The following is a 12,354-nucleotide window of genomic DNA, read 5'->3' on the forward strand; positions in this document are numbered from 1 at the left end:
AGAGAGATGTGCAAAATTGGGCTCATTATTGCTACTTACTCTACTAGGTATAAAGCAGTTGCCATCATGAGACCAAAGTTCTCCACTTTAATTTTGATTTTATGAAATAGCAAAACTGTTGCAAGGGATTTCTCTAGAGCCTTGTAATTTAGGACTGAAGCAGACAGAAGAGAATGAGTTAAACTTGGAAGAGGTGTTCCCAACACATAGTCCTTGTGTAACCAATCTCTTGGTGCTATATTATCCACCCTCTTCTTTGTTTCCACTATATAGCTCTTAATGTGTTTTCAGCATTTTGTTGTTATTTTAGGTCAGTGAAGTAGTCTGTTAATAACTTGGTATTAATACTGTCTTTCTATGGGTACTGCATCTTGGTAGGGAGCTCGGAGAATCATGCTTCTGGGATGTCGTGAAGTATGATGGGCAGCTGAGTGCCTTCTGCAACCCAGAGGTGTAATTGGTTCAGAGGAAATACATCTGTGAGGCTAATATTACCTGTCTTTCTTCAATTCCCTATATAAATATGTTTGGAGATATTACATTGATGATTGGAAGCTGTCAGGATACCACACGCAATAATGTGGTTAAAAGATATTAGGCAAGCTTTTTCGAATACTGAGAAGCCATTCTGATTAACTGTTCAATAATAACTTTGAAGGCAGTATATTCATAAGCATGTATTTATCTCCAGCCACGTAATTAAAATGCCAATCTTCTCTCTAATTTCAGAGATCTCAGCCTCCTTAAAAAGCCCTCAAGAGCCTCACCATCATTATTCAGGTAGGATGCATGTGCACATAGACATGTCAGCTGAGCTAAATGTCTGTGCTTCTGCATTTGTAAACAGAAACATTGACAAATTCCGTGTTACTGACATGGCTCCCAACTTGAAAAGTTATTGTTTGCTTTGAGGGGAAGAACGTTGCAATGTCTAACTTTGCCATTGACTTGGGAAAACAAGTTTTCAGAATTTAAGAGAATTTGGATTTTTGCAAAATGTTTGCATTCTCAAGTCCCAGATTGCGAAGTCGAAAGATGACCTTGAGATCTAAAAATTCTTTGCAAGCTCAAAGCCAGCCCCAAACCAGAGATCTCAATGTTTTGGACTGGGGAAAAGGCAGACCTGAAAGTAGTTCCTTGAGGGAGGGTTTTGTACCCTCAATGGGGCCTCAGTGAGTATGATCACTGAATGAATGCCAACCCCACGGAGTGAGTTCAACAAAGATGTTATTAAACAAAGATGTCAAGGGTCTTGACTCTCTTAAGCAACATCCCTTCACAGTGCTTCAGTTGTCTTTCTTTCAAAGTGGGAATAATTGTACTTGCCCTTCCTGAGGAACAGTCTGCCAAAGGGCTAGTTGAGAATTAAGAGGAAAACACTTTGAAATGCAAAGCAATATAAAAACCAACTGGACTGGTGCCATTGGGTGGTTTCTTGGGAGTCATTGCTCTCAGCGTTGGACGAGATAATACATGGGTAAGCCTTTTACAAATCTAAAGCTCAATACATGAGTAAGAACTTATTGGTGCGATAATTATTATAATTATATGAGGTTGTTTGTTCGGGGTCTAGTAATAGATTGCCTTATCCTGAATTCTCCTTTGTGGTGAATAGACTTGCAGTGGATTCCAGACTCCTCAATCCGGGCTCTTACAACTGAGTCTTTCAGCTCGGCAGTAATCTATTATTTTGACTCCAGCCGTCAACTTAAGAAAGTCTCTAGTGAGGAATACTGTAACTCATGTTGACTCTGATCTGTTAGGCTATAGCTCTTAACAGGAAAATGCAGATCACTCGCTTCTAATTAAAATCGGACTTCAGCTCTCTCTGGAAAAAGAAGATGAACTGTGCAAAGTGAACAATAGGTGTCCCCACAGTCCACTGTGCTTTGGATTTGCTTTGGAAAGGAAAACCAAAGTTCACAGATTAAAATGCCATTTAAAAGAAAGTTCCACGTATGTATGGATTAGTATGTGATTTGGTATTCAGGAGAGTGGAGGTGACAGTCCTACCTCAGACCATGTGACATAATCTCACATTAAATGCCTCTAAAATTGGGATTTCTTTCCTGTTTAAGGCATGGTTTATTTTTTAGACTGTATTGTAGATTATATTTTTGATAATGGCAGAAATAAGAGGTCTTTGAAATTAAATAGCATTATATGAATATATTGATGTGGAGAGGCTTTCTGTAAATTCAGCCCACTGATGCATACTTAAAATAGAAAATCTGTTTTTGTTTGCAGCCATTGAAAGGAATAATTTAATGAGGCTTTCTCAGACCATACCATTTACACCAATCCAACTGTTTGGTGAGTAGCATTTCTACCTTCTTGAGGTTATGCCAGGACAGAGGCATAAAATCTGAGTGAATCAAAGGTCTACATTGCAATTATTTTAGTTGAACATTTCATTTTGTCGATGGTTGTAGTTTAGTGAGATTCATTTCCTAAAATGGAAACTCTTGTTAACTGTCATGGCCAGCATTCAGGGACAAAATCTAATACTATGGGAATAAGACCTATAATGAGCAGCAGTTGGGAAGAAAGCAATAATATTGCACCTGGCATTCACTGACTCAAGACTGGAAGTAAGTAGGGAAGAAAAGAACAAACCAACCATTTATAATAAGCACAGGAGAAAGCGATAAATGTCAATATGGTGAAAGCCAACAGGCATCTGAAGAGAAATGTTTTGTGTATTTTTTTTGTTTATTTTGTTTTGTGTACACTAATTGCTCTTACCTCAGACTGCAAATGTCATTTTAAAAGTCTGGAGTAGTAAAGAAAAACAAGCTCACACTGGCGAAGCCTACCAAAATTTCTCTGTCTGGCAGGATAAGGCATGAGCAAGTTGACAATATAGCAAGGGTCCCCAAAGTGTCCTTGAGCTTGATTCTTCTCACACTGTTCACATGGGCACAGACCAGGTTGACTTCTGATTGTTTGTATTTATTTTTTTATTTTTATTTTTGTATTTTTTTTGAGATGGAGTTTCGCTCTCGTTGCCCAGGCTGGAGTGCAATGGCGGGATCTCGGCTCACTGCAACCTCTGCCTCCTGGGTTCAAGTGATTCTCCTGCCTCAGCCTCCCATGCAGCTGGGATTACAGGCATGCACCACCATGCCCGGCTACTTTTTGTATTTTTAGTAGAGACGGGGTTTCACCGTGTTAGTCAGGCTGGTCTCAAACTCCTAACCTCAGGTGATCCACCTGGCCCAGCCTCCTAAAGTGCTGGGATTACAGGCTTGAGCCACCACACCCGGCCTGGCTTCTGACTGTTAATGCAGATGCCTTCCCCTTCCATTTGGCCCCATGGCTGGCTTTGCAAATCAATAGCTCTGCTCTAAAGCCTCTAAGGATTTAGAATTTCAAAGAGATCTTCAGTGGCATTTATCTGGGCACCAAGAATAAATATTTGAAGGTTTGAAAAGTTGTTACTGAGCATTACCTAGATGTGTTTATTGGTGAGGAATTAGATGCAAGAGTGAGGGATTGGATTCCTTGGTAAACCAGTACTGTGTTCATTAAAAAAAAAAAAAAATGAAGCAAAGGTGTAAGGGGGAAGTGAAACACCAGCTGAAACTGGACAGAAGTTGTGTATAGAGTATGTGGCTCTGTTAAGAAACATTAAACACTGACTTGGTAGCATTTAGGTTCAATAGGAATTTTTCCCTCTTCAACAGCCTAAAAGTGGAAGCTATGTAGCAGTTAAGTAGTATTTTGTGTCTAAAATCCTTTAAGTGGGATTGAGTTTGTATCTGAGGTTGTAATTCACTTTGGCCATGTTAGCCTACTTAACCTTTACAACAGCCCAATGAAAACAGTATTTTCATTCCCATTTTTCTGATGGGGAAATTGAGGTTTTAAGTAACTTGTCCAAAGGCACAAAGGAAGGAAGGAGAGGCTCTGAGATATGACGTTGGTACTATTTGACTCCAGCTGAGTTAAACCATGCATTTTCAATGGAGTATTACCACCCCTAGAAAAAAATAAGGTTTTTTTTTTAATGATATAAAGCACAGATCTACATAGAGTACACATAAGCAGATATGCAGAATATTTTTAATACAAGTTGAGCTTGTATTAAATTCAAGCTGAAATGCATCTGAAATCTAAAATGCTCCAAAGTCTGAAACTTTTTGAGTGCTAATGTGATGCCACAAGTGGAAAACTCCCACACCTGACCTCCTGTGACAGGTCAGAGTCAAGACACTTTCGAAACTTTGTTTCGTGTACAAGATTATTAAAAATACTGTATACCATTACTATGAGGCTATATGTATAAAGTGTATATGAAACAAATGAATTTTGTGTTTGGGCTTGGGTCCCATCCCCAAGATATGTCATTATGTATACACACATATTCCAAAAATCTGAAAAAACCTGAAATTTGAAACACTTCTGGTCCTAAGCATTTTGGATAAGGGATATGCAACCTGTATTAATGGGTCATGAGAAGAACAATTAGAAAAGAATGTCTAATTAGGCTCCTTAGGGGGATGATAATGAGCAACACCATCAGGTTAAACCGTCTCTTTAGAAGGATTTATCTTTAACAGAAGAAGCATATCCTTACTACTTTGCTTTTGTCCAGTTATAGTCTGCAGTATGAACAGCTTAATTCTTTTGTATCCTCTGATACTTGTCCCTTCTCCCCTTCCCCACATCTACTAGACAATAAATAACGTGGAAACATGGCCAGATCCATGTCCTTATTCTGTTCTGTTCCCTGCTAGTCCCATCTTCCTCTGGTTGTTTGGGTAACTGAACTGATTCTGCATTGATATTTAGGATACTATCCATGTCACAGACGTGGCAATCTTACTGAATTTCTTGCCTTCACTTCTCTTTGCAGCAGGAGAAGAAATAACTCTTTACAGGTTGGAGGAGAGTTCCCCTTTAAACCTTGATAAAAGCGTGTCCTCTTGGTCTCAGCGTGGGAGAGCTGCGATGATACAGGTGTTGTCCCGAGAAGAGATGGATGGGGGCCTCCGTAAAGCTATGAGAGTCGTCAGCACTTGGTCTGAGGATGACATTCTCAAGCCGGGACAGGTTTTCATTGTCAAGTCCTTTCTTCCTGAGGTTGTGCGGACGTGGCATAAAATCTTCCAGGAGAGTACTGTGCTTCATCTTTGCCTCAGGGTAAGTCTGAAACTCAGAGACCCATAGCCCAGAGGGACAGGTCAAAGAAAAGAGATCTGGTTACATCCTTATCTGAGGCCGTTATCTTCCACCCAAAGGGGAGCCTATTATTTTTTAGAGGTGGTATTGTTTTGTAGGACTTTTGCTTTTGGGACAGGCAGTGGTGGGAGTTGAATAAGGCTAAAAATCACATTTGGGTAGCCTGTCCTAATTTCATGATCATAGCTGTACCACAGTAAACCAGTATTTTTATCAGTGCTCCCTATTTTGTAGGAAATTCAACAACAAAGAGCTGCTCAAAAATTGATCTATACCTTCAACCAAGTGAAACCACAAACCATTCCCTACACACCAAGGTAAGAAAATCTTGGCATCTTGGCCCTTTATTTTATGTAGGAATTTCTATCTATCTCTTCTCAGCCCATTACTCATGAGAAATCTTATCCATGGGGAAATTCCCCATGATCTTATTTTTGGATTCTTTCTTCCATAATTTCGGAGACTGACAAAAGGAGAATTAGAGACCCCAGAGATACCTTGGTGTTGATCAATGGACATAAACATGAGTGGAAAAAAGAGATTCAGAGGCTATAACTAAGATTTCAGTTATGGGAAACAGACAGATCTTGGGTGTTATTATTAATGTCCAGGGGCATTATGGCAGAAAAATTATTCTTATTGTAAGCATGGTTCTTCCCCCAATATCTTATAAAAGTAGGAATTTTGTAAGAATAAACTCTTGTTACTTTCACTTGAGTGTCTTTATACGCTTGGATTCATTTATTGAGACACAGATCATAATTTGGTGCTGGACTTAGAGTAAAGCTTCATTCTTTCATTTACAAGGAACTTTATAGAGCACAGCAAGAAAAGTTGGGTCTGGTACTCATGAAAGAGTTGGAAAGTTTCCTCAAAGTGAAGGGAGATGGGTAAGCATGGAAAAAAAAATTAACAATATTTGCATCCTACCCCTTCCATAGAAAGGGCAAGGGCATGTGCATTGAGGCTGCATCATACCAGGGTTAGGTAATCTTTCCTGCTGATGACTGCTCAGTAAGGTAAGTCCCACTTTTGCTGTATTGTGGGGATCAATGGCCTCTTTTTCCCTAACAGGTTCCTGGAAGTTTTCTTAATCTACTGCCATTCAGCCAACCAGTGGTTGACCATTGAGAAATATATGACAGGGGAGTTCCGGAAGTACAACAACAACAACGGTGATGAAATCACCCCCACAAGCACCCTGGAGGAGCTGATGTTGGCTTTCTCTCACTGGACCTATGAGTACACTCGGGGAGAGCTGCTGGTTTTAGATTTGCAAGGTGATTGATGATGTAGGATTTGATACAACAAGCATGAGGCAAAGCGTAAAGAGATGTTGCAAGAGCCAGGATGGGTAATATATGGAGTTGCTCTGTTTAGCTTTGAAGAGAGGTGGGCACATTTATTTCGAGACATTGTAAAGTGATAATCATGGAATCTGCTATGTTATTTCCCACTTAGGTAGAGGAAAAAATGTAGGCAGATGATTATCTGTTTAAAATGTAAAGACATCTAAATTTTTGAGCAAAATGAGAAATGATTTTTGTAACAAATTTTTCAGTTTTATGACTTCACCTTAGTCTTATGTTAATATTTAGGCATGCATTTATACGCATAGGAACATTTAAATTCTGAGTGTTTTTCATGATTTTGAGCTTATTGCTTTAGCAATTTATAATTTAGCTTGCTCTCTTTGCTGTGTCCCTTGTTATAACTGTTCATGAAAATACACAGACTGAGAGAGGCAACGCAGCACACTCTTATTTAATGGAAGCCTTTGATCAGCACATCTCCTGACTATCAACACCTCACATGTGATTTATAATCCTGCGTTACAAAACAGAGTATCTCCAGCAGGCTTTCCTAGCAGGGACAGAACAAAATATGTATTGAGGTCAAAGTTTAGTCCTTAGGCTCACTGACTGGGGCTTTGGTTTTAAATAAGAGATTTAGTCCAGGAAGTTTCCTAGAAGTTACCTCATTTAATCCTAGAAGCAGCACCTTGAGGTAAATATTATGGGAATTTAGGCCCAGAAACCTTAATGACTTGCCCAGAGTTGCACAGCTACTTAAGGGGGAGCCAGGATGCAGACTTAAGCTATTCTTAAGACATCCCTGTTCTTTTCTTTTCACTGCTCTTTTATTTCTTTCAAGAGTTTCATATGTAGAGGGTATAACCATCTTATGGTTTCTTTGAACAACTTGGGCCTTTTTCTTGTCCTGTCTGACTTTCCCAGCTCTCTGGTTCTGGGTTCTTGGGGGTTGGAGAGTGTAGAGATAAGCAGACAGTCCTGGGGCATCGTGAGCCACGTCTGCTAAGACTGCAAAGTCACTTTGATTGAAACTTGTGTCACATGCTCAAGGATGGGACACAAATTTTTAAACTACATACAAGTGCATTTTTTAAATGACATATAAGTGCTTCTGTCCTTTCAGATTGATGCTGCTCACAGAGTTGAATTATATTTCTAATTCAATTCAAACCCAATATTTTAGGAAGCAATATAAACAAAGTTAAAATGACCAAGTTGATTCAGCTTTTAAACCAGCAAGTACTTGATCCATATAAACCCAGAGCATTGATGCCCAAGGCATCTATTTTTGTAGCTCAAATTGGAGAGAGGTTGATTGTTTTCATCTGTGTTTGACTGTGCTTTGAGTTTTGGGTGGAGTTGTTTAAAAAAGAAAAACAGAAACACAAAACAAAACAACCAAAGAAAAACTTTAAGGAATTAATGATGACTCTTCAGTGTGTTTTGTATTCCACTTGAATAGGTTTTTGTTTAATGATGTTTATGTTTGGGGATTTTTATGTCTCTTAGTAATCCGAAGTAACATTAAACAGAACAAATGCTGTGTTGACAGTCTTGAGGGAAAAAGAGAATTAACTTTATTCTTTTACTGGGCAATTATGTGAATTGCAGAAATAGGCCACTCCAAATAAACGATGTCAAAACATTGACCTTCAAAGAAGGGAGGAGTGGACATCATAGAATGAGTGTGATGAAATTTGAGATACTTATCGGAGAGTTTTGGTCAATTGGTTAGACCTGGATTTATGGAAGAATGTGAATCCTATAATAGTAATTATGAACAGTTACACTACTACTACTAGCTAACATTTACTATGTTTGTGCCAGGCACTTGGCTCAAGGCTTATGTGCATTATTATATTTAATCCAAACCAGGTTGAAAAGGGAAAATAGAATGTAATTTTTAAAATCTCTTAATGGTTTTTGGTTCAGTTTTATTTTGTCTTTAATTTATTTGTATTTCTAGTCTTTGGAGAGATGATGCACCTTGTCTGGGTGGTGTAAGTGGAGACAGAGGCTCACCAGCAGCAGTTAGGAGGAGGAGCTCTGGAGTTGCAATGCCAGTCTGACTTCTGGCTCCACTGTGAATTAGCTGCATAACACGGAGCAACCACTTTGCGTCCCACTTCCCTCATTTGTAAATGGGGAAAATAATATTAGGCACTTAAGCCATAGAGTTGTTAAGGGCAAGAATTGAGACAAGTTCCTGATACACAGCCTTCAGTAAATGTTAGTAATTGTTGCTGTTAGCATTAGTCTCTGTGTGACTCTTTAATATGGAGGTTAATCTGCAGTTGCAGGCAGTCTGCCCTTAGCTGTGTGGTCCTGTTGGTGCTGCAGAGAGAGTGCAGCCTCTGCTTCTATAGAAGAAGGCCCTGCTCGGTGTGCTGTGGTTCCCTACCGCTTTCAGAGAGAAGGAGTGTCAAACACTTGAGGAGTTTATTCTTTCAGTTTCTTTTCTTCTCCTCTTTGCTTTCTTCCAAGGGAGTACCAATAACTAACCCCAGAAGCTGCCACACCAGGCCAGAAACTGTACTCTAAGGAGAGACTTGACCAATTTCCAATCACTTGTAATTATGCTGAAGTTTTTTGATCTCTCTCCACTTAAAAAATCCTACATGTGAGGGCCTGAATCATCATCATTAAAATCCAACATTTAGTTCCCAGCAACAGAAATTGAAAACAATTATATTTCAAATTCCAGTGGTTTATAGCATTTTTTAGCTCACTGTATTTTTCAACATTAATTTGGAGATATTAAGATTGTTTTAGAGTTATTAATTTTCTATTCAACAAAGCAGTTTCCAGAACGGCAGCATTGGCATCCACGTCGTCATCATCATAAATTCTGCTACTACAAAAAAGGTAGCTCCTTTCCACCAATGTACAAGTTCATTGATGTACTCAAAGGTGGTTGGGATCAGAATGTCAATCTCTGAGTTCCTCATAAAGGCATGCCGCATATTACCTGACATGAGCATTTACTCTCTTGAAGTCAGATTGGTATTTGGGGCTGCTCTTTTCTCTTTTCTTTTCATTTCTTTTCTTTTTCCTTCTCTTTTCTTTTTTCTCTTCTCTTCTCTTCCCTTCTTTTCCCTTACCTTCTTTTCTTTTCTTTTTTCTTTCTTTCTTTTTTTTTTTTTTTTTTTTGCGGGGGGACAAGGTCTCCCTGCGTAGCCAAGGCTGGCTGGAGTGCAGTCGGACAATCATGGCTCACTGCAGCCTCAGCCTTCCTGGGCTCAAACAATACTCCACCTCAGCTTCGCGAGTAGCTGGGACCACAGGCGTGTGCTGCCACACCTGGCCAATTTTTGTATGTGTAGTGATGGGGTTTCACTATGTTGGCCAGGCCAGTCTCAAACTCCTGGGCTCAAGAGATCTGCCTGCCTCTGCCTCCCCAAGTGCTGGGATTACAGGTGTGAGCCACCGTGCCTGGCCTATTCTCTATTGGTCTATTCTCTATTTTCACACATTGAAAGGTCCTTCTGCCATTTGTGTGCCCCAAACTATGTATATATTAATCTTTGGACTGTCAGATTGGGTTTAGGGGTTTAAAGGTTTGTGGATACTCTTTACCCTCATTCTTATAAGGAGTTCTGTTCCTCTGGGAACATAGTACTTTAGGGAAATGAGATAATCAATCAGAAACGTGATTTTACTAGTGGTAAGGAAATAAAATTTCACTTCACAAGAAGTTCTTGATAGGAGAAAAATAATACAAGTAACAGTGAACATTTTTTCAGCTTCCTAGGGGCAGACACTTTGCTAAACAGTTTGTGTCCAGTAGTTCATTTAATCCTCTCAGTAACCCTGTAAGATAAGGCCCATTATTATTCACAATTTCAGATGACAAAACTGAGGTTCAGAGAGATTAAGGGAGCTATCCAGGTCACCCAATTTCAAGCTCTAGGTTATTTTTCTAAGGAAGTCAGTTTCATACGGTAAAAGTCTATAAGGATTACATTTTCTTATGAAAGGTTTAGTATATTGTAAAACATACAGACAATAGCAAAAATCTTTTTAAAACATACTGGCTAGAAAACATGAGTTTTCTCAACAAGTAGAAATACACTAAAATTTACAAATTTTATATAATGTTAAAATAATCTTCCCACAAGATTAGTTGCTTTCAAGCAAAGAGAAGCAGGGCTGATTAGAGAATGATCTCAGAAATCACTGGATTGTGCCCAAATCTTACTGGCTGGCTTGGAACATTTCCACCAGTGGAAATCAGCCTCCTCACCACTAGTATTTTATAAGATATTCACTTTAGGTGCTGATTCCTGTTTTGATAAATTTTAACTTTACATTGCACCTATGTTACCTTTTTAGGCTTTAGTGTCATCTTTTTTTCAAAGGTAAATTTTATTGAAGACTTATATACATTTAGAAAATTCACATAGCATAAGCATACATCTCAAAGAATTTTCACAACTGAATACACAGTTGTAATCATCACCGAGATCAATAATTTAGCGGTTTCTATTCTACTGTTTATGAGTAGAATAAAAGTATAAGTATGTGACCAGGCGTGGTGGCTCAGGCTTGTAATCCCAGCACTTTGGAAGGTCAAGGTGGGCAGATCATCTAAGGTCGGGAGATCAAGACCAGTTTGACCAACATGGAGAAGCCCTGTCTCTACTAAAAATACAAAATTAGCTGGGCATGGTGGCACATGCCTGTAGTCCAGCTACTCAGGAGGCTGAGGCAGGAGAATTGCTTGAACCCCGGAGGCGGAGGTTGTGGTGAGCCGAGATCGTGCCACTGCACTCCAGCCTGGGCAACAAGAGCGAAACTCCATCTCAAAAAAAAAAAAAAAAAAGTGTAAGTGTGTGTCTCTTTGATGGAGCAGAGGTTGTACCTGCAAAACCACGCAGCACCATGCACCTTGCTGAGCACTGATGGAATCCATCCAAGGAGACCATAGACCAGTGTTAGGAACACAAACTTTGGCTCAGTGTTAATCCTGTTATGACCATGTATGGACTGTGCAACCTCTGACAGATGACATAATTGGTTTGGACATCGGTGTACTCATTGATGTAAATGAGGATAAAATGTAAAATGAGGCTATGAGGATAACACTTTTCTTTTATAATTGCTGAGAATTAGAGAAAATAAAATTAGAATATCTGATATATGCAAGTGGTAAATGAATGACAGATGCCCCTATCAGTAACTGTGAACACACCACTAAAACAATCATTTACGGCCTAGAAGTTTATTATAACAGAGGGTTTGTGGGAAACAGCGCATTAACTAAAATTTTCAAACATTTCTGAACAATTTTTATAGTGCATTTAATTTACATGATTTTTTTGAGAATTAAAATATTTAATTTTTTTATATTTAGTTTTTATATATCGTTATATGTTTAGGGGGTACAAGTACAGATTTTTTTTACATGCTTTTTTTTTTTTTCTTTGAGGTGGAGTTAAGCTCTGCTGCCCAGGCTTGAGTGCAGTGGCGTGATCTCAACTCACTGCAACCTCTGCCTCTCTGGTTCAAATCATTCTTCTGTCTCAGCCTCCCAAGTAGCTGAGATTACAGGCAAGCGCCACCAAACCTGGCTAATTTTTGTACTTTTAGTAGAGATGGGGTTTCACCATGTTGGCCAGGCTGGTCTTGAACTCTTAATCTCAGGTCATCTGCCTGCCTCCACCTCCCAAAGAGCTGGGATTACAGGTGTGAGCCACCGTGCCCAGCCAAATTTCTTTTTTTTTTTTTTTTTTTTGAGACGGAGTCTCGCTCTGTCGCCCAGGCTGGAGTGCAGTGGCGCGATCTCGGCTCACTGCAAGCTCCGCCTCCCGGGTTCACGCCATTCTCCTGCCTCAGCCTCCCGAGTAGCTGGGACTAC

General features: G+C 39.4%; 1 protein-coding gene across 14 annotated transcripts in view; it reads left to right on the forward strand.

The window, feature by feature from the left end:
- Window positions 1-12,354, forward strand: part of LOC105498957 (transient receptor potential cation channel subfamily M member 6) — a 183,204-nt gene that overhangs the window by 161,974 nt on the left and 8,876 nt on the right. For all 14 annotated transcript variants that reach the window (XM_071077660.1, XM_071077656.1, XM_071077659.1 and 11 more), the window contains 5 exons: window positions 730-780; window positions 2,248-2,313; window positions 4,859-5,145; window positions 5,419-5,501; window positions 6,259-6,464. In XM_071077660.1, the coding sequence (XP_070933761.1) occupies window positions 730-780; window positions 2,248-2,313; window positions 4,859-5,145; window positions 5,419-5,501; window positions 6,259-6,464 (693 nt within the window). The remainder of the gene's footprint in view (window positions 1-729; window positions 781-2,247; window positions 2,314-4,858; window positions 5,146-5,418; window positions 5,502-6,258; window positions 6,465-12,354) is intronic.

This window comes from Macaca nemestrina, chromosome 14, assembly GCF_043159975.1.
Source record: "Macaca nemestrina isolate mMacNem1 chromosome 14, mMacNem.hap1, whole genome shotgun sequence".
Taxonomy (NCBI): Eukaryota; Metazoa; Chordata; class Mammalia; order Primates; family Cercopithecidae; genus Macaca; species Macaca nemestrina.